This window comes from Oncorhynchus keta, unplaced genomic scaffold, assembly GCF_023373465.1.
Source record: "Oncorhynchus keta strain PuntledgeMale-10-30-2019 unplaced genomic scaffold, Oket_V2 Un_scaffold_9913_pilon_pilon, whole genome shotgun sequence".
NCBI lineage: Eukaryota > Metazoa > Chordata > Actinopteri > Salmoniformes > Salmonidae > Oncorhynchus > Oncorhynchus keta.
The window spans coordinates 100864-124778 of NW_026291020.1; the positions used below are offsets into that span (position 1 = coordinate 100864).

The window sequence follows — 23915 nt, forward strand, 5'->3', positions numbered from 1 at the left end:
GTCCAGGATCACGCCAAGGTTCTTAGCGCTCTGGGAGGAGGACACAATGGAGTTGTCAACCGTGATGGCGAGATCATGGAACGGGCAGTCCTTCCCCGAGAGGAAGAGCAGCTCCGTCTTGCCGAGGTTCAGCTTGAGGTGGTGATCCGTCATCCACACTGATATGTCTGCCAGACATGCAGAGATGCGATTCGCCACCTGGTCATCAGAAGGGGGAAAGGAGAAGATTAATTGTGTGTCGTCTGCATAGCAATGATAGGAGAGACCATGTGAGGTTATGACAGAGCCAAGTGACTTGGTGTATAGCGAGAATAGGAGAGGGCCTAGAACAGAGCCCTGGGGGACACCAGTGGTGAGAGCGCGTGGTGAGGAGACAGATTCTCGCCACGCCACCTGGTAGGAGCGACCTGTCAGGTAGGACGCAATCCAAGCGTGGGCCGCGCCGGAGATGCCCAACTCGGAGAGGGTGAAGAGGAGGATCTGATGGTTCACAGTATCGAAGGCAGCCGATAGGTCTAGAAGGATGAGAGCAGAGGAGAGAGAGTTAGCTTTAGCAGTGCGGAGCGCCTCCGTGATACAGAGGAGAGCAGTCTCAGTTGAATGACTAGTCTTGAAACCTGACTGATTTGGATCAAGAAGGTCATTCAGAGAGAGATAGCGGGAGAGCTGGCCAAGGACGGCACGTTCAAGAGTTTTGGAGAGAAAAGAAAGAAGGGATACTGGTCTGTAGTTGTTGACATCGGAGGGATCGAGTGTAGGTTTTTTCAGAAGGGGTGCAACTCTCGCTCTCTTGAAGACGGAAGGGACGTAGCCAGCGGTCAGGGATGAGTTGATGAGCGAGGTGAGGTAAGGGAGAAGGTCTCCGGAAATGGTCTGGAGAAGAGAGGAGGGGATAGGGTCAAGCGGGCAGGTTGTTGGGCGGCCTGCCGTCACAAGACGCAAGATTTCATCTGGAGAGAGGGGAGAAAGAGGTCAGAGCATAGGGTAGGGCAGTGTTTTGAGGAAGTGTTTTTGAGGAAAACTGGCGTAAAACACAACAATCAACAATCAAACATTTTCTGTTAATGCTGTTAATGCTTTTCAATCAGGAAGGTTTGTTGTGTGAAAGAGACAAATAAATATTGTGGAGAGACTAACAACAACTTACACTTCCTCAAAACAGGTTGTGTGTCATCAGTTACCACCGTAGCAAAACGTTTGGCAACAGAAACTGTTTAGGTCACATTGTTTACAGTGAACTGTTTAGGTCACATTGTACAGCGTTTACAGTGAACTGTTTAGGTCACATTGTACAGTGTTTACAGTGAACTGTTTAGGTCACATTGTACAGTGTTTACAGTGAACTGTTTAGGTCACATTGTACAGTGTTTACAGTGAACTGTTTAGGTCACATTGTACAGTGTTTACAGTGAACTGTTTAGGTCACATTGTACAGTGTTTACAGTGAACTGTTTAGGTCACATTGTACAGCGTTTACAGTGAACTGTTTAGGTCACATTGTACAGTGTTTACAGTGAACTGTTTAGGTCACATTGTACAGTGTTTACAGTGAACTGTTTAGGTCACATTGTACAGCGTTTACAGTGAACTGTTTAGGTCACATTGTACAGTGTTTACAGTGAACTGTTTAGGTCACATTGTACAGTGTTTACAGTGAACTGTTTAGGTCACATTGTACAGTGTTTACAGTGAACTGTTTAGGTCACATTGTACAGCGTTTACAGTGAACTGTTTAGGTCACATTGTACAGTGTTTACAGTGAACTGTTTAGGTCACATTGTTTACAGTGAAATGTTTAGGTCACATTGTACAGTGTTTACAGTGAACTGTTTAGGTCACATTGTACAGTGTTTACAGTGAACTGTTTAGGTCACATTGTACAGTGTTTACAGTGAACTGTTTAGGTCACATTGTACAGCGTTTACAGTGAACTGTTTAGGTCACATTGTACAGTGTTTACAGTGAACTGTTTAGGTCACATTGTACAGTGTTTACAGTGAACTGTTTAGGTCACATTGTACAGTGTTTACAGTGAACTGTTTAGGTCACGTTGCACAGCGTTTACAGTGAACTGTTTAGGTCACATTGTACAGCGTCTACAGTGAACTGTTTAGGTCACATTGTACAGTGTTTACAGTGAACTGTTTAGGTCACATTGTTTACAGTGAAATGTTTAGGTCACATTGTACAGTGTTTACAGTGAACTGTTTAGGTCACATTGTACAGTGTTTACAGTGAACTGTTTAGGTCACGTTGCACAGCGTTTAGAGTGAACTGTTTAGGTCACGTTGTACAGCGTTTACAGTGAACTGTTTAGGTCACATTGTACAGCGTTTACAGTGAACTGTTTAGGTCACATTGTACAGTGTTTACAGTGAACTGTTTAGGTCACATTGTACAGTGTTTACAGTGAACTGTTTAGGTCACATTGTACAGCGTTTACAGTGAACTGTTTAGGTCACATTGTACAGTGTTTACAGTGAACTGTTTAGGTCACATTGTACAGCGTCTACAGTGAACTGTTTAGGTCACATTGTACAGTGTTTACAGTGAACTGTTTAGGTCACATTGTACAGCGTTTACAGTGAACTGTTTAGGTCACATTGTACAGTGTTTACAGTGAACTGTTTAGGTCACATTGTACAGCGTTTACAGTGAACTGTTTAGGTCACATTGTACAGCGTTTACAGTGAACTGTTTAGGTCACATTGTACAGCGTTTACAGTGAACTGTTTAGGTCACATTGTACAGTGTTTACAGTGAACTGTTTAGGTCACGTTGTACAGTGTTTACAGTGAACTGTTTAGGTCACATTGTACAGCGTTTACAGTGAACTGTTTAGGTCACGTTGTACAGTGTTTACAGTGAACTGTTTAGGTCACGTTGTACAGTGTTTACAGTGAACTGTTTAGGTCACATTGTACAGCGTTTACAGTGAAATGTTTGTGTTTTATGCAACTGTCACGGTCGTTGTAATGGACGGACCAAGGCACAGCATGTGTTGAGTTCCACATATTTATTTAAAGTGAAACTACTTAACAAAACAATAACCAAGCAACAAACCGTGACGACGTGGTGCAACACACACAGACACACAACAACAATGGAGAACTGAAGCTGATCCCCAATTAGAGACAACGATAATCAGCTGCCTCTAATTGGGAACCATACCAAGCACACCAACATGGAAATAGGAAAACTAGAACACCCCCCTAGTCATGCCTTGATCTACAACACCATAGAGAACCAAGGGCTCTCTGTGGTCAGGGCGTGACAGCAACATTTTAAAACTGTTGGCTGTGGAGTAAACTAATGAATACAACCCAGGTTGTTGCCTACGACTCGGCATGTTGATACCTGCCTGATGCTGAAACCTGAACGGAGCCTGAGGGTAAACTATGATACTAGCCAGATATACTGGTTTTCTAAAGTTAGCCAGCTTCAGTTAGCTTCACATATACACAATATACACAACAGAACAGAAAATATCTCAATGACTTGACATGTTCTGGTTGTGAATTCAGGCTACAAGGTGAGAATCCTGCCAGGGATTATTGTAAAGTGTGTAGAGACATTAAATGTATGGTGTAATGTTAGTATAGTGAAGTAAAACACTCCTTACATTTACATTTACATTTAAGTCATTTAGCAGACGCTCTTGTCCAGAGCGACTTACAAATTGGTGCATTCACCTTATGACATCCAGTGGAACAGCCACTTTACAATAGTGCATCTAAATCTTTTTAGGGGGGGTGAGAAGGATTACTTACCCTATCCTACTCCTAACAGTAGATACATTAAATGTCTGGTGTAATGTTAGTATAGTGAATGACAGTAAAACACTCCTAACAGTAGATACATTAAATGTCTGGTGTAATGTTAGTATAGTGAAGTAAAACACTCCTAACAGTAGATACATTAAATGTCTGGTGTAATGTTAGTATAGTGAATGACAGTAAAACACTCCTAACAGTCTACTTCTACTGAGACAGGTTGGTGTCAGTTTAATCATACAACATGGAGCTGACTGGACGTGGTCAAGTCAAATTCAATATATCAATATTCATATATTATAGTTCTACATTTAACATTTCATATGATAATGTAATTGTATCATAGTTCCACTATAGTGTAGTGATCCTCTACATTTCATATGATAATGTAATTGTATCATAGTTCCTCTATAGTGTAGTGATCCTCTACATTTCATATGATAATATAATTATATCATAGTTCCACTATAGTGTAGTGATCCTCTACATTTCATATGATAATATAATTATATCATAGTTCCACTATAGTGTAGTGATCCTCTACATTTCATATGATAATGTAATTGTATCATAGTTCCACTATAGTGTAGTGATCCTCTACATGTCATATGATAATGTAATTGTATCATAGTTCCACTATAGTGTAGTGATCCTCTACATTTCATATGATAATGTAATTGTATCATAGTTCCTCTATAGTGTAGTGATCCTCTACATTTCATATGATAATGTAATTGTATCATAGTTCCACTATAGTGTAGTGATCCTCTACATTTCATATGATAATGTAATTGTATCATAGTTCCTCTATAGTGTAGTGATCCTCTACATTTCATATGATAATGTAATTGTATCATAGTTCCACTATAGTGTAGTGATCCTCTACATTTCATATGATAATGTAATTGTATCATAGTTCCTCTATAGTGTAGTGATCCTCTACATTTCATATGATAATGTAATTGTATCATAGTTCCACTATAGTGTAGTGATCCTCTACATTTCATATGATAATGTAATTGTATCATAGTTCCTCTATAGTGTAGTGATCCTCACTATATGAGCCACGTCACAATTCCAACCAAGTTACCCAATTGATGCCAGTGGCGCGATGCGTAGGTTGTTGGCCTTTAACACATGCAACCTGGGTTCACTTCCCTGCCCTGCTGTTTGCTACATTGGTGTCTGAGACCTGCTTTTGTGTGAGCCAGTGTCACGCCTTGGTCTTAGTATTTTGTGTTTTCGTTATTTATTTGGTCAGGCCAGGGTGTGACATGGGTTCATTTTGTGGTGTGTTTTTGTATTGGGGTTTAGTAGGTATTGGGATTGTGGTTGAGTAGGGTTGTCTAGCATAGTCTATGGCTGCCTGAGGCGGTTCTCAATCAGTGTCAGGTGATTCTCGTTGTCTCTGATCGGGAACCATATTTAGGTAACCTGGGTTTCACTGTGGGTTTGTGGGTGATTGTTTCTGTCTCTGTTTTCACAAGATAGGCTGCTGGTTTTCGCGGTCCGTTTGTTGTTTTGTTACTTAGTTATTTCATGTATCGTTCTATTTTCATTAAAGAACATGAGTAACCACCACGCAGCATTTTGGTCCGCTCCTCTTTCAACAGACGATCTTCGTTACAGCCAGGTAACAATTCCCACCATGTGGGTTAACCCTATTGGTGCAATACGTAGGGTGTTGACCTCCCTGCCCGCTGTTTTCAACTATATTAACAGCACAGGCTGCCCGACATTTGTTGAACAAAGAGACACAATAATACGAGTGAAAGGATTTTAGGATAATATCAGTAAGTGTTGATTTAGAGTTGTCTTCTGGGTTCAGCCTTCTAGTTGCCTTTATCAACAGGTTGAAATGTAATAAATGACATCACAATGACATGTCCTCAGAGTTGGAAAGATCCTACATCTGTACACATTATTTAACATGGTGACATGGTGCTGCTTGTGAAAGAAAACATTAAGAGACAGAATACAGGCGGTGGAGTTTGCACAAAGTTTACGTACAACAATATATTGAACTAGGTAGACTGAGCATAGAGCTAAAGGCTATAACCACGGGGAAGAAACTGTTCAGATTGGTGTCTATAACATCCAATCACTTAGGTTTACAGCAGCTGACAGTTGCAACTTCATTGCTAATAACTCAAACTTCCCTTTTCAGATAAAGACATAATCTCTGTACAGATGTAGGATCTGAATTTGATCACCCTGTTGCAGGAAAACTAAAACTTGCAGTGCATTTGATGTTTTAAAAGCCTTCTGAAGTTTGTCATTTCCACTTTCCACTTTGAAATGTTAATTATAATCCACATAATTTTTCTGCTGTAGTAAACTGTCTCAAATTAAGATCCTACATCTGTAGCAAAATAACTGACTTTCATGTGTTCTCCTTTGACCATTTGACATCTCGTCTTGGCTTTCGACAAACTATTATAAGGTTAGTCGATGTCAGACATTAAATAGTCAGAGTAGGTTGGAGTTGTGATCACTTACCATGCTGACAAACCTGATGGTCTCTGTGAACTGATCTGAACAGGTTTAGACTGGTCATCTATGATATGTAGGTTATATACAGTACATTCTCTGTCCTGCTACTGGAAGGACTATAACATTATGTGAACTGATCTGAACAGGTTTAGACTGGTCATCTATGATATGTAGGTTATATACAGTACATTCTCTGTCCTGCTACTGGTAGGACTATAACATTATGTGAACTGATCTGAACAGGTTTAGACTGGTCATCTATGATATGTAGGTTATATACAGTACATTCTCTGTCCTGCTACTGGTAGGACCATAACATTATGTGAACTGATCTGAACAGGTTTAGGCTGGTCATCTATGATATGTAGGTTATATACAGTACATTCTCTGTCCTGCTACTGGTAGGACTATAACATTATGTGAACTTATAGGCTATCTGCATATTACTAACACACTACTATACATTATAACCTAGTCTACTTTACATAATATAACATCTACACATCACTAACAACCCACTACTATACATTATAACCTAGTCTACTTTACATAATATAACATCTACATATCACTAACATCCCACTACTATACATTATAATCTAGTCTACTTTACATAATATAACATCTACATATCACTAACATCCCACTACTATATATTATAACCTAGTCTACTTTACATAATATAACATATCACTAACAACCCACTACTATACATTATAACCTAGTCTACTTTACATAATATAACATATCACTAACAACCCACTACTATACATTATAACCTAGTCTACTTTACATAATATAACATCTACATATCACTAACAACCCACTACTATACATTATAACCTAGTCTACTTTACATTATATAAAATCTCTTACTTGTTGCAAATACTTTCTGAATGGATCAATGATTTCCCCCCTCAGATCAATCATGTCCGTTTTAGCCCTTCTGTCTACATTCTCACGTACTTTCAGATACATTTAGAAAATAACAGATTGAAAGACAATAAATAGCCTACTTTTAATTTAATAAAAATAATTGTGAGACATGGCATTGTGTTGCTGTACTGTCTATAACTACCTTAACAAACAGTGACTTATTATTATTATTATTGACAGTTACCATGGAGATGAAATGTCACAGCTACATGTTCATGTGATGCATTAAATCACCTGACTGTTTCTAGGTCTGTTAGTAAATGTTTTATAAGAGATAAATGATAACAATTGACATTAAATAATTACTGTGTTAACCACAAACAACATTTTGTATCTCTGTTTAGGGGTCAGTGCTCTAAAATGAGTATCTCTGGGGAGAGAGAGGGGGGCCCTGCCTCTAAAATGAGTCTCACTGGGGAGAGAGAGGAGGGGGGCCCTGCCTCTAAAATGAGTCTCACTGGGGAGAGAGAGGAGGGGGGCCCTGCCTCTAAAATGAGTCTCTCTGGGGAGAGAGAGGAGGGGGGCCCTGCCTCTAAAATGAGTCTCTCTGGGGAACATGACACCAAAGCTAAGAGGTGAGATGACAATTTTTGATATCATTATTATGAGTTTATTTCCAAAATGTTCACATTTGTTTTTTAATCAGAAATGGTTGCTTATGGGTACCTTCAATATTACTGTTCTTAGATTTTTAACTAATAGATTTTAGATGGGTATATATATATAGCTTTGTGTGTGTGTGTATATATATATATATATATATATATATATATACATACATACATACATACATACATACATACATACATACATACACACACACACATCTCACGTAGCCATCTTAATTATGATGAAAGCACTTACTGTAAATCACTCTGGCTAATAGCATCTGCTAAATCAGGGGTTCTCAATCCGGGGTCTGTGGAGGTACTGCAGGGGTTCTCAATCCGGGGTCTGTGGAGGTACTGCAGGGGTTCTCAATTCGGGGTCTGGGGAGGTACTGCAGGGGTTCTCAATCCGGGGTCTGGGGAGGTACTGCAGGGGTTCTCAATCCGGGGTCTGTGGAGGTACTGCAGGGGTTCTCAATCCGGGGTCTGTGGAGGTACTGCAGGGGTTCTCAATCTGGGGTCTGTGGAGGTACTGCAGGGGTTCTCAACCCGTGGTCTGTGGAGGTACTGCAGGGGTTCCACGGCACCCTGACTGTACTCGTTGCAATGTTAGACATTTGATAGAATTTTCACATGACACGACCACTTGCCTACTCTTAATTATTGCCTAATATAATGGTATGCATCTTTTTGACAATATTACCGTTATATCAACACACTCTTCACACCCGTTTAACAACTCTAAATAGCTTTGGCATAGTAGGCATCACGTCCCTTGCCAATAATGTTGCCTACAACGTTGCAGACAATGTTCATTTTCATTGAACACATTACAACCTAGATGCCTTCAAATGCCCAGTTTAGGATTATTATTTAACAATATGATGTTGCGCTCCAAAGGGAGAACTTGAAATAACATGATGTAGATAATTAAATCATCAGAAGAACAACGTGTTTATTATTATACACTCTTAGAACAGAAGGTTCCTTCTAGAACCATAAAGGCTCCTATCACTTCCTTAATATATGGAAGCACTAAAACATTATATATATTTTTGGGTTCAGTGAAGAAGAACCTCTAGAGTTCTGATCAACAGAAAGTTAATGTTTAGAGGATGTGAATCAAGCAGCCTTCCAGTCATCAGATCACTTCTAGTGAAGGTTAATGTTTAGAGGATGTGAATGAAGCAGCCTTCCAGTCATCAGAACACTTCTAGTGAAGGTTAATGTTTAGAGGATGTGAATCAAGCAGCCTTCCAGTCATCAGATCACTTCTGGTGAAGGTTAATGTTTAGAGGATGTGAATCAAGCAGCCTTCCAGTCATCAGATCACTTCTGGTGAAGGTTAATGTTTAGAGGATGTGAATCAAGCAGCCTTCCAGTCATCAGATCACTTCTGGTGAAGGTTAATGTTTAGAGGATGTGAATCAAGCAGCCTTCCAGTCATCAGATCACTTCTGGTGAAGGTTAATGTTTAGAGGATGTGAATCAAGCAGCCTTCCAGTCATCAGATCACTTCTGGTGGGTTTTTTCCCGGCCCGGGATTTGAACCAGCCACCTTTTGGCCACAGCACCAACTCCTCAGCTGCTGGGTGAAAATCTGAGTTAATCTGCCAAAATGAAGACAAAATGCTGTGCAGACATAAATGGTATGACTTATTATAATTATTATACATAAATCATTGCCTAAAGCACAAGACATACTGTTGCATGTAGGTCTATATTATTAATGTATTGATCATATAGAAATGTAAAACATTATTTTAACTACTCCAAAGCAATTACATGTGGAACAGGAACCACTGACTCACTGCATTATTCTATAGTATTATCAAGACACCTGCTGTTAACTCTTAACTACTCAGGTCAGCTGCTGTTAACTCTTAACTACTCAGGTCAGCTGCTGTTAACTCTTAACTACTTAGGACAGCTCACGAGACTTCATGCATAGTTACCCACCCATTTAAGTGTAAAATGTGTTTATTCTCAGCACTTATACAACCAATTTTCTACTGAGACACTTTGGCCATATACATTTACATTACATTTAAGTCATTTAGCAGACGCTCTTAACCCTAACCCTAACCCATATGGTCCTAGATCTCAAAATATTGTTATAAAAAAACTTTAAAAAAATGAAAAATGAATATTACTAATGTAACCCACTGTAAAGACTGGGTTTAGTTGATTGTGTTGCATTGCTCATGTCCGCGTTCTGGAACTGTCCGCGTCCCCGTACAGAACTGTCCCCGTACAGAACTGTCCCCGTACAGAACTGTCCCCGTACAGAACTGTCCGCGTCCCCGTACAGCATATTGTCCGGTTACGCGCAGAGTGGACTGAGGTGATGTTGGGGAATAACGACGGGGTTTGTTACACTGTTGAGACACCAAAGTTTATTGTTCAATTTGCTTTTTTCTTTACGGTCAGGGACAGTATGAGTGTAGCCAGATCCTTTTCACTCTCTATCCTTGTTTCATTTTGTGGTTCACCGGATTCATCATCATCGAGACGAAAGACAGACAAACGACCTGCTAGTCGGTACAGCTCGGTAAGCTAGCTAGCTACTCTACCAGCAGCATCCTAGTTATCCTAGCTAGTCGGTACAGCTCAGTAAGCTAGCTAGCTACTCTACCAGCAGCATCCTAGTTATCCTAGCTAGTCGGTACAGCTCGGTAAGCTAGCTAGCTACTCTACCAGCAGCATCCTAGTTACCATAGCTACCACTACATCATCACCGGCTGTCTGCATTTCTTGTGGACCGATGGAGCTCCCCGGTTGTTTCTTCCACCTGTTAAATCCCGGTGAGGCTTCTCCCTCTCTCGTTGACGGATGCTGGCTACCTCTGTCAGGTTCTCCTCTCTTCACTAGATAGACGGTAACTTTAGTGTTTAACCCCTTTGTGTCCAAGGACCAAACTTTTGAATATCATTTTCAGTGCGCCTCAATCAAATCAAATCAAATGTATTTATATAGCCCTTCGTACATCAGCTGATATCTCAAAGTGCTGTACAGAAACCCAGCCTAAAACTCCAAACAGCAAGCAATGCAGATGTAGAAGCACGGTGGCTAGGAACAACTCCCTAGAAAGGCCAAAACCTAGGAAGAAACCTAGAGAGGAACCAGGCTAATGTGGGGTGGCCATTCCTCTTCTGGCTGTGACTCATGGAGATTATAACAGAACATGGCCAAGATGTTCAAATGTTCATAAATGACCAGCATGGTCAAATAATAGTAAGGCAGAACAGTTGAAACTGGAGCAGCAGCACAGCCAGGTGGACTGGGGACAGCAAGGAGTCATCATGTCAGGTAGTCCTGGGGCATGGTCCTAGGGCTCAGGTCCTCCGAGAGAGAGAGAAAGAAAGAGAGGAGAGAATTAGAGAACGCACACTTAAATTCACACAGGACACCGAATAGGACAGGAAGTATTCCAGATATAACAAACTGACCCTAGCCCCCCGACACATAAACTACTGCAGCATAAATACTGGAGGCTGAGACAGGAGGGGTCAGGCACTGTGGCCCCATCCGAGGACACCCCCGGACAGGGCCAAACAGGAAGGATATAACCCCACCCACTTTGCCACCTCACAGCCCCCACACCACTAGAGGGATATCTTCAACCACCAACTTACCATCCTGAGACGAGGCTGAGTATAGCCCACAAAGATCTCCGCCATGGCACAACCCAAGGTGGGGCGCCAACCCAGACAGGTATTGTGAGTAAACAACCTCGAGAGTGCCTCTTCCAGCCCTCCAATAAATTACACAATTCAACCCTCCCGGTTAGTAAATTTACCTCAACATCCCCCGGAGAAGGCAGAGTAACGACACCAGCCTTTTAGCGGGGCTGACAGACTGACTACAACGTTCGCGACGCTAAATGAATTCCGTCATTAATAATGACACACTGCTCGCGCCATTAACTAACGTCTGGAAGTCAGTTCTATTTGTGAAACTCTTCTTATGTTTCCCCATCTGAGCTCAGAGGAGATGAGAGATGTAATGTTTGTCTCTGTTGTGTTGAAGTCCAATCAAGCAGGAGAGACCAGCCTCCCCTGTTCCCAGCTGTGTGTCCATGAAGAGTGACTGGTCTATGGATCATCCTATATACTTTAGAGAGGGAGACTTTTCTACTGAACAAAGGTGGGTCCAAACTCATGGGTCCTGGTCAGTGAGTTAAACAACACTGTCTCTAGTCATTTCACCTCCCATTTTCCCATTTATTGTTGTTGTTTTCATAATCCATAGGCTAATCATTTTGTCCATTTTCATAGTCCTAAAACAATATTAAACAAACACAACATTCCCTCCCTGTGTGTGTGTGTGTGTGTGTGTGTGTACTCCCTGGATGAGATGTAATCTCATGTTTTGTCCACAGAAACCAACAGGAGAGATCAGAGTCAGAGATTCTCAGTGGTCAGTCTTCCCAGAGTCATCAAACAGACCTGGACTCCATATTCAGTGTATGTGGTCCTGTTATGTACATTTGTTTTTGTTTACCTCAAGTAAAGTTGATCTGTCAAACATTCATTAATGTGTTGATGAGAAAGCATTTAGTCTCTTGCGTAACTTATTTACTTTATTTATTTCAGTTGCTTGAACAGAATATTATGACATTTGTGAAGAATGAGCTGAAGATGTTCAAGAGGATTCTTAGTCCAGAACTCCCAGAAGGCTTTGAGAGTCAGATGCAGGATAAGGAAGTGGTGGATGCTGAAGATGAGAAGCAGGAGAGCAGTGCCAGAGAGGGGGCTCTGAAGATCACACTGCACATCCTGAGGAAAATGAACCAGAAGGAGCTTGCTGACACACTGGAGAAATGTAAGATCTGCCTGCCTCATGTTGAATGATGTTTTACAACATTTAAAAGTTGTAGCTAAAGTACAGCTAAAGTAGCTGTGTAACTCAATGATATTGTAGCAACCTGAACACTGTAATTTGTGAGTAAATAACTCACGGACACTAGAGAAGCTTTAACCAAGTTTAATTCTTCCCAGAGGGTCGGTACAGCTGTAATTCAGACAACAAAACATCTGACACAAGCACTGATATTTAACCCTTGGCTAGCCTAGGCTGAGTCTCCTCCAAAGCCGAACAGCCAATGTATCTATGTTGCTATACAAACCTTAGTGATATCTGTTCTTCCTCACTTCATCTGACCCCCTCTATCACTAATCCATGTCTCTCTCCCCTTATCAATGCCTGACACATGTAATCACTTCCCTGCACCAACACATTCCAAGCTTAGTGCTACACTATATACCTTCCTCCTATAACCATTACCTTCTGGTGTGGACCCTCCACTATATACCTTCCTCCTATAACCATTACCTTCTGGTGTAGACCCTCCACTATATACCTTCCTCCTATAACCATTACCTTCTGGTGTGGACCCTCCACTATATACCTTCCTCCTACAGATACCCATTACCTTCTGGTGTAGACCCTAAACTATATACCTTCCTCCTACAGATACCCATTACCTTCTGGTGTAGACCCTCCACTATATACCTTCTTCCTATAACCATTACCTTCTGGTGTAGACCCTCCACTATATACCTTCCTCCTATAACCATTAACTTCTGGAGTAGACCCTCCACTATATACCTTCCTCCTACAGATAACCATTACCTTCTGGTGTAGACCCTCCACTATATACCTTCCTCCTATAACCATTAACTTCTGGAGTAGACCCTCCACTATATACCTTCCTCCTACAGATACCCATTACCTTCTGGTGTAGACCCTCCACTATATACCTTCCTCCTATAACCATTACCTTCTGGTGTAGACCCTCCACTATATACCTTCCTCCTATAACCATTACCTTCTGGTGTAGACCCTCCACTATATACCTTCCTCCTATAACCATTAACTTCTGGAGTAGACCCTCCACTATATACCTTCCTCCTACAGATACCCATTACCTTCTGGTGTAGACCCTCCACTATATACCTTCCTCCTATAACCATTACCTTCTGGTGTAGACCCTCCACTATATACCTTCCTCCTATAACCATTAACTTCTGGAGTAGACCCTCCACTATATACCTTCCTCCTACAGATACCCATTAACTTCTGGTGTAGACCCTCCACTATATACCTTCCTCCTATACCCATTACCTTCTGGTGTAGACCCTCCACTATATACCTTCCTCCTATAACCATTACCTTATACCTTCCTCCTATACCCATTACCTTCTGGTGTAGACCCTCCACTATATACCTTCCTCCTACAGATACCCATTACCTTCTGGTGTAGACCCTCCACTATATACCTTCCTCCTACAGATACCCATTACCTTCTGGTGTAGACCCTCCACTATATACCTTCCTCCTACAGATACCCATTACCTTCTGGTGTAGACCCTCCACTATATACCTTCCTCCTACAGATAGCCATTACCTTCTGGTGTAGACCCTCCACTATATACCTTCCTCCTATAACCATTAACTTCTGGAGTAGACCCTCCACTATATACCTTCCTCCTACAGATAACCATTACCTTCTGGTGTAGACCCTCCACTATATACCTTCCTCCTATAACCATTAACTTCTGGAGTAGACCCTCCACTATATACCTTCCTCCTACAGATACCCATTACCTTCTGGTGTAGACCCTCCACTATATACCTTCCTCCTATAACCATTACCTTCTGGTGTAGACCCTCCACTATATACCTTCCTCCTATAACCATTAACTTCTGGAGTAGACCCTCCACTATATACCTTCCTCCTACAGATACCCATTACCTTCTGGTGTAGACCCTCCACTATATACCTTCCTCCTACAGATACCCATTACCTTCTGGTGTAGACCCTCCACTATATACCTTCCTCCTACAGATACCCATTACCTTCTGGTGTAGACCCTCCACTATATACCTTCCTCCTATACCCATTACCTTCTGGTGTAGACCCTCCACTATATACCTTCCTCCTATAACCATTACCTTCTGGTGTAGACCCTCCACTATATACCTTCCTCCTACATATACCCATTACCTTCTGGTGTAGACCCTCCACTATATACCTTCCTCCTATAACCATTACCTTCTGGTGTAGACCCTCCACTATATACATTCCTCCTATACCCATTACCTTCTGGTGTAGACCCTCCACTATATACCTTCCTCCTATACCCATTACCTTCTGGTGTAGACCCTCCACTATATACCTTCTTCCTATAACCATTACCTTCTGGTGTAGACCCTCCACTATATACCTTCCTCCTATACCCATTACCTTCTGGTGTAGACCCTCCACTATATACCTTCCTCCTATACCCATTACCTTCTGGTGTAGACCCTCCACTATATACCTTCCTCCTATACCCATTACCTTCTGGTGTAGACCCTCCACTATATACCTTCCTCCTATAACCATTACCTTCTGGTGTGGACCCTCCACTATATACCTTCCTCCTATAACCATTACCTTCTGGTGTGGACCCTCCACTATATACCTTCCTCCTATAACCATTACCTTCTGGTGTAGACCCTCCACTACATACCTTCCTCCTATAACCATTACCTTCTGGTGTGGACCCTCCACTATATACCTTCCTCCTATAATCATTACCTTCTGGTGTGGACCCTCCACTATATACCTTCCTCCTATAACCATTACCTTCTGGTGTAGACCCTCCACTATATACCTTCCTCCTATACCCATTACCTTCTGGTGTAGACCCTCCACTATATACCTTCCTCCTATAACCATTACCTTCTGGTGTGGACCCTCCACTATATACCTTCCTCCTATAACCATTACCTTCTGGTGTGGACCCTCCACTATATACCTTCCTCCTATAACCATTACCTTCTGGTGTGGACCCTCCACTATATACATTCCTCCTATAAACATTACCTTCTGGTGTGGACCCTCCACTATATACCTTCCTCCTATAACCATTACCTTCTGGTGTAGACCCTCCACTATATACCTTCCTCCTATACCCATTACCTTCTGGTGTAGACCCTCCACTATATACCTTCCTCCTATACCCATTACCTTCTGGTGTAGACCCTCCACTATATACCTTCCTCCTATACCCATTACCTTCTGGTGTAGACCCTCCACTATATACCTTCCTCCTATAACCATTACCTTCTGGTGTAGACCCTCCACTATATACCTTCCTCCTATAACCATTACCTTCTGGTGTGGACCCTCCACTATATACCTTCCTCCTATAACCATTACCTTCTGGTGTGGACCCTCCACTATATACCTTCCTCCTATAACCATTACCTTCTGGTGTGGACCCTCCACTATATACCTTCCTCCTATAACCATTACCTTCTGGTGTGGACCCTCCACTATATACCTTCCTCCTATAACCATTACCTTCTGGTGTGGACCCTCCACTATATACCTTCCTCCTATAACCATTACCTTCTGGTGTGGACCCTCCACTATATACCTTCCTCCTATAACCATTACCTTCTGGTGTGGACCCTCCACTATATACCTTCCTCCTATAACCATTACCTTCTGGTGTGGACCCTCCACTATATACCTTCCTCCTATAACCATTACCTTCTGGTGTGGACCCTCCACTATATACCTTCCTCCTATAACCATTACCTTCTGGTGTGGACCCTCCACTATATACCTTCCTCCTATAACCATTACCTTCTGGTGTGGACCCTCCACTATATACCCCTCCTATAACATTATATGGACCCTCCACTATATACCTCCTATAACCATTACCTTCTGGTGTGGACCCTCCACTATATACCTTCCTCCTATAACCATTACCTTCTGGTGTGGACCCTCCACTATATACCTTCCTCCTATAACCATTACCTTCTGGTGTGGACCCTCCACTATATACCTTCCTCCTATAACCATTACCTTCTGGTGTGGACCCTCCACTATATACCTTCCTCCTATAACCATTACCTTCTGGTGTGGACCCTCCACTATATACCTTCCTCCTATAACCATTACCTTCTGGTGTGGACCCTCCACTATATACCTTCCTCCTATAACCATTACCTTCTGGTGTGGACCCTCCACTATATACCTTCCTCCTATAACCATTACCTTCTGGTGTGGACCCTCCACTATATACCTTCCTCCTATAACCATTACCTTCTGGTGTGGACCCTCCACTATATACCTTCCTCCTATAACCATTACCTTCTGGTGTGGACCCTCCACTATATACCTTCCTCCTATAACCATTACCTTCTGGTGTGGACCCACTATATACCTCCACTATATACCTTCCTCCTATAACCATTACCTTCTGGTGTGGACCCTCCACTATATACCTTCCTCCTATAACCATTACCTTCTGGTGTGGACCCTCCACTATATACCTTCCTCCTATAACCATTACCTTCTGGTGTGGACCCTCCACTATATACCTTCCTCCTATAACCATTACCTTCTGGTGTGGACCCTCCACTATATACCTTCCTCCTATAACCATTACCTTCTGGTGTGGACCCTCCACTATATACCTTCCTCCTATAACCATTACCTTCTGGTGTGGACCCTCCACTATATACCTTCCTCCTATAACCATTACCTTCTGGTGTGGACCCTCCACTATATACCTTCCTCCTATAACCATTACCTTCTGGTGTGGACCCTCCACTATATACCTTCCTCCTATAACCATTACCTTCTGGTGTGGACCCTCCACTATATACCTTCCTCCTATAACCATTACCTTCTGGTGTGGACCCTCCACTATATACCTTCCTCCTATAACCATTACCTTCTGGTGTGGACCCTCCACTATATACCTTCCTCCTATAACCATTACCTTCTGGTGTGGACCCTCCACTATATACCTTCCTCCTATAACCATTACCTTCTGGTGTGGACCCTCCACTATATACCTTCCTCCTATAACCATTACCTTCTGGTGTGGACCCTCCACTATATACCTTCCTCCTATAACCATTACCTTCTGGTGTGGACCCTCCACTATATACCTTCCTCCTATAACCATTACCTTCTGGTGTGGACCCTCCACTATATACCTTCCTCCTATAACCATTACCTTCTGGTGTGGACCCTCCACTATATACCTTCCTCCTATAACCATTACCTTCTGGTGTAGACCCTCCACTATATACCTTCCTCCTACAGATACCCATTACCTTCTGGTGTAGACCCTCTATAGGGGAGGGTCTGGGTTTTGTGGGAGAAAGATGTACATATAGGGAGGAACATAATACTGTAACACAAGAGAAAGATACACTTATAGAGTGTATTTACCATTCTGGTCAAATGCAATGTCTATTGTATAGGACAGGAGGCCATGAGAGTATGGGACAGCTAAACATTAAACAGACCACACGAAGGGAAGGCGACACATAGGCGCCTAGGGCAACTGGACATACCAAGGTCAGAGGTGTATATACAAAGGACCGGGTCAGCCAAATGACCAACTAATGGACTATAGACACAGCCCACATTTTTTAGGACATGGGGATGCTGAAGGAATGTCAGAAGAGACACATAGTCTGCTGATCCTAGATAACACACATACAAAAGAACGCATTCAGGGACAAAGCAAGGGTCTTGTCACCATTATAATCTGATGGAAAGCAGATATGGGCGTTGTTGTGCGTGAACAAGCAGGATGCACAGATTGAAAGATGATATTGTAGCAGTGATATTGTAGCAGCCTTAACACAACACCTAGTGACCTCATCAAGTAGCAGCAGGGATGTGTTGTGGTGATTAACTTAGAGAGATAGAGAACATTAATAATACCAATAATCATATAATCAGTCACACCAGTCTGTAATGCATTATGAAAACATTTACACATTTATACAGTCAGTTTAGAGAAGAAATGATTATAATTTACAACTTTATAACAGTCCTACAATACTGTAGACATTAAAACAGATGTAATATTAATATCCTCTGTGTTATTTCTTCATTCAGATGATCTTGCTGTGATTTGCCAACGTGAACTCAAATCTAGTCTAAAGAAGAAGTTTCAATGTGTATTTGAGGGGATCGCTAAACAAGGAAACCCAACACTTCTCAATAAGATCTACACAGAGCTCTACATCACAGAGGGTGGAACAGGAGAGGTCAATAATGAACATGAGCTGAGACGGATTGAGACAACAACCAGGAAACAAGCAAGACCAGAGACTCCAATCAAATGTAACGACATCTTCACACCCTTAACTGGACAAGACAAACCTATCAGAACTGTGCTGACAAAGGGAGTCGCTGGCATTGGAAAAACAGTCTCTGTGCAGAAGTTCATTCTGGACTGGGCTGAAGGAAAAGCAAATCAGGATGTCCAATTTGTATTTTCATTCCCTTTTTGGGAGCTGAATTTGATGAAAGAGGACAAACACACTTTAATTGAACTTCTTAATCACTTCTCAATGGAAACCAAACAGTCAGGAATCTCCAACTTCGACAAGTACAAAGTTCTGTTCATCTTTGATGGTCTGGATGAGTGCAGACTGCCCCTAGACTTCCAGAAGAACAAGCTCTGTTGGGACGTCACAGAGTCAACCTCAGTGGATGTTCTGCTGACAAATCTCATCAAGGGAAATCTGCTTCCCTCTGCTCTCCTCTGGATAACTACCCGACCTGCAGCAGCCAATAAGATCCCTTCAGGGTGTGTTGACCAGGTGGCAGAGGTACGAGGGTTCAATGACCAACAGAAGGAGGAGTACTTCAGGAAGAGATTCAGTGATGAGGACCTGTCCAGCAGAATCATCTCACACATAAAGACATCAAGGAGCCTCCACATCATGTGCCACATTCCAGTCTTCTGTTGGATTTCTGCAACAGTCCTTGAACACATGCTGAAACATAAGAGAGAAGAGATGCCCAAGACTCTGACTGAGATGTACACACACCTTGTGGTGTTTCATACCAAACAGAAGAATGCGAAGTATCTTGGGAAAGAGACAGGTCCACACTGGAATAAAGAGAGCATTCTGTCACTGGGAAAACTGGCTTTTCAACAGCTTGTGAATGGCAATCTGATTTTCTATGAAGAAGACCTGAAGGAGGCTGGCATTGATGTCAATGAAGCCTCAGTGTACTCAGGATTGTGCACACAGCTCTTTAAAGAGGAACGTGGGCTGTACCAGGACAAGGTGTACTGCTTTGTTCATCTGAGCATTCAGGAGTTGCTGGCTGCTGTATATGTGTTCCTCTCATTCATCAACAACAATGAGAATGTAATGGACAAACTGCAATCAACATCCAGGAACTTTTCTGTGAGGATCAAACAAAGGCGTAAAGTTACTTTCTACAAGAGTGCTGTGGATAAAGCCTTACAAAGTGAGACGGGAAACCTGGACCTTTTCCTCCGCTTCCTTCTGGGCCTCTCACTGGAGTCCAATCAGAAGCACTTACGAGGTCTACTGACAAAGACAAGAAGCAGCTCACAGAGCCATGAAGAAACAGTCAAGTACATCAAGGAGAAGATCAGGGAGAATCCCTCTCCAGAGAGGAGCATCAATCTGTTCCACTGTCTGAATGAACTGAATGACCGTTCTCTAGTGGAGGAGATCCAAAGATACCTGAGATCAGGAAGTCTCTCAAAACCCAACCTATCACCTGATCAGTGGTCAGCTCTGGTCTTTGTGTTGCTGACTTCAGAAAAGGAGCTGGATGTGTTTGACTTGAAGAAATACTCCAGATCAGAGGAAGGTCTTCTGAGGCTGCTGCCAGTGATCAAAGCCTCCAGAGCTGTTCTGTGAGTAAATAAAATGACATATAAGAACTAATCATCAGGAAGAAATATTCAGTTTAGAGAAAAATATGTATTATATGTATATAATATTATATTGAATAACATACTGAATAAATGCATTGATTTTCACATTAGTATAACATTATGACCATACACTTATTGGAGACAGAAGATGAATCTGTTTGGGAAAATAAACCAAATGCATCTACCTTTGTCCTTCTACACTACTGGTGTTAAATGAACAGTGTGTTTGTGAAGTCATGATGATCTCTTTGTCAGGCTGTCAGGCTGTGGAGTCACAGAGGAAGGCTGTGCTTCTCTGGTCTCAGCTCTGAGGTCAAACCCCTCATACCTGAGAGAGCTGGATCTGAGCTACAATGACCTGAAGGATTCAGGAGTGAAGCTGCTCTCTGCTGGACTGGGGAATCCCCACTGTAAACTGGAGACTCTGAGGTCAGTATTAACAGATACAGATACTTTATATATGCAGTTCTCCCACTTGAAAAAGTCGTAATTACTATTACACATTCACTTATAGTGTATTAAAGTAGTCATACGTTTAGTATTTGGTCCCATATTCCATGCCTGCAGTGATTACATCAAGCTTGTGATTCTACCAACTTGTTGAATTAATTTGCAGTTTGTCTTGGTTGTGTTTGGATGTTTTCCTGATAGAAACTGAATGGTGAATAATGTCCTGTCATTTTGGAGTCACTTTTTCAAACACTTTTTTTACAGACAGATGATTTAATTTATAATTCACTGTATCACAATTCCAGTGGGTCAGAGGTTTACATACAGTAAGTTGACTGTGCCTTTAAACAGCTTGGAAAATTCCAGAAAATCATGTCATAGCTTTAGAAGCATCTGATAGACTAATTGACATAATTTGGATGTATTTCAATGCCTACCTTAAAACTCAGTGCCTTTTTGCCTGACATTGGGAGAAAATTAAAATAAATCAGCCAAGACCTCGGACAAGTCTGGTTCATCCTTGGGAGCAATTTCCAAATGCATGAAGGTACCACGTTCATCTGTTCAAACAATAGTACGCAAGTATAAACACCATGGGACCACACAGCTGTCATACCACTCAGGAAGGAGACATGTTCTGTCTCCTAGAGATTATCTTACTTTGTGGCAAATAAATCCCAGAACAACAGCAAAGGACCTTGTGAAGATGCTGGAGGTAAAAGGTACAAAGTATCTATATCCACAGTAAAACGAGTCCTATATCAACATAAGCTGAAAGGTTGTTCATCAATAAGCCACTGCTCCCAAATCGCAATAAAAAAAGCCAAACTACGGTTTGCAGCAAAATGGCTTAAGGACAACAAAGTCAAGGTATTGGAGTGGCCATCACAAAGACCTGACCTTAATCCTACAGATAATTTGAGGGCAGAACTGAAAAAGCATGTGTGAGCAAGGAGACCTAAAAACCTGACTCAGTTACACCAGCTCTGTCGGGAGGAATGGGCCAAAATTCACTCAACTTATTGTGGGTAGTTTGTGGAAGGCTACTTGAAACATTTGACCCAAGTTAAACAATTTAAAGGCAATGCTACCAAATACTAATTGAGTGTATGTAAACTTCTGACCCACTGGGAATGTAATGAAAGAAATAAAAGCTGAAAAAAATAATTCTCTACTATTAGTCTGACATTTCACATTCTTAACATAAAGTAGTGATCCTAACTGACCTAAGACAGGGAATTTGAACTAGGATTAAATGTCAGGAATTGTAAAAATTGAGTTTAAATGTATTTGGTTAAGGTGTATTTAAACTACCGACTTCAACTGTATGTATTAAAATACCCCAAATAAAAGGTGACATTATATACTGTTACCTCGGATGAAACATTAGATCTGAAATCCAAAATGTTGGAGTATAGAGCCACATTTCAAATGTTAGCTTCACTGTCAAAATAGTTATGGTGTGGACTGTATACTCAATACAATCTAAATCTGATACCTCACTGTCAAAATAGTTATGGTGTGGACTGTATACTCAATACAATCTAAATCTGATACCTCACTGTCTAAATAGATATGGTGTGGACTGTATACTCAATACAATCTAAATCTGATACCTCACTGTCTAAATAGATATGGTGTGGACTGTATACTCAATACAATCTAAATCTGATACCTCACTGTCTAAATAGATATGGTGTGGACTGTATACTCAATACAATCTAAATCTGATACCTCACTGTCTAAATAGATATGGTGTGGACTGTATACTCAATACAATCTAAATCTGATACCTCACTGTCTAAATAGATATGGTGTGGACTGTATACTCAATACAATCTAAATCTGATACCTCACTGTCTAAATAGATATGGTGTGGACTGTATACTCAATACAATCTAAATCTGATACCTCACTGTCTAAATAGATATGGTGTGGACTGTATACTCAATACAATCTAAATCTGATACCTCACTGTCTAAATAGATATGGTGTGGACTGTATACTCAATACAATCTAAATCTGATACCTCACTGTCTAAATAGATATGGTGTGGACTGTATACTCAATACAATCTAAATCTGATACCTCACTGTCTAAATAGATGTGGTGTGGACTGTATACTCAATACAATCTGATTCTGATTCCTCACTGTGTCTTTTGACTAATACTGCTTTTTTAAACTGGTCTGGTCAGTTTACTCAAATATTTGTACTGTACATGTTTCTATCTGAGGAAATACTTTGATAATTTATAATAATGGTACATTCATATATGAATAGATATGGCAGGTTTCAGAACACTATATCTGAAAAAGTAGAAAAATATATACTGTATATATGTCTGTCTTTTGAGTTATGATATTTAAACTGGTCTGGTCAGTCTACTATAATATTTGTACTATACATGTCTGCAGGCAATACTTTGATCATTTGTCATTTTTAATGATACATTCATTTACGAATAGATATGGAAGGTTTCAGGACACTGATATATCTGAATATGTTGAAAAAATATACTGCCACTATTTTCACCACCAAAGAATATCAGTGTGATTTTAATATGATTTGACTCTTTGCAGGCTGTCAGGCTGTGGAGTCACAGAGGAAGGCTGTGCTTCTCTGGTCTCAGCTCTGGAGTCAAACCCCTCACACCTGAGAGAGCTGGATCTGAGTAACAATGACCTGAAGGATTCAGGAGTGAAGCTGCTCTCTGCTGGACTGGAGGATCCACACTGCAGACTGGAGACTCTGAGGTCTGTATTATCAGATATGAAAGCACTTTATGTATGTAGTTCTCCCATTTGAAAAAGTCGTAATTATTCAGTTATATTCACTTATAGTGTATTAAAGTAGTCGTACGTTTAGTATTTGGTCCCATATTCCATGCCTGCAGTGATTACATCAAGCTTGTGATTCTAC

The 23915-nt window shown here is 41.3% G+C and overlaps 1 protein-coding gene across 5 annotated transcripts in view; it reads left to right on the top strand.

The window, feature by feature from the left end:
- Positions 1-5214: 5214 nt before the first annotated feature.
- Positions 5215-23915, top strand: part of LOC127929730 (NACHT, LRR and PYD domains-containing protein 3-like) — a 38408-nt gene continuing 19707 nt past the window's right edge. The window contains exons 1-8 of one of the 5 annotated variants that reach the window (XM_052517958.1): positions 5215-5406; positions 7547-7777; positions 11840-11956; positions 12192-12276; positions 12406-12634; positions 18735-20523; positions 20800-20973; positions 23576-23749. In XM_052517958.1, coding sequence (XP_052373918.1) covers positions 7563-7777; positions 11840-11956; positions 12192-12276; positions 12406-12634; positions 18735-20523; positions 20800-20973; positions 23576-23749 — 2783 coding nt within the window. In that variant the 5' untranslated portion in view covers positions 5215-5406; positions 7547-7562. Of the gene's footprint in view, positions 5407-7546; positions 7778-9092; positions 9460-11839; positions 11957-12191; positions 12277-12405; positions 12635-18734; positions 20524-20799; positions 20974-23575; positions 23750-23915 lie in introns of those variants that run through there. The other 4 variants (XM_052517960.1, XM_052517962.1, XM_052517959.1 and 1 more) reach the window with 4 other exon arrangements.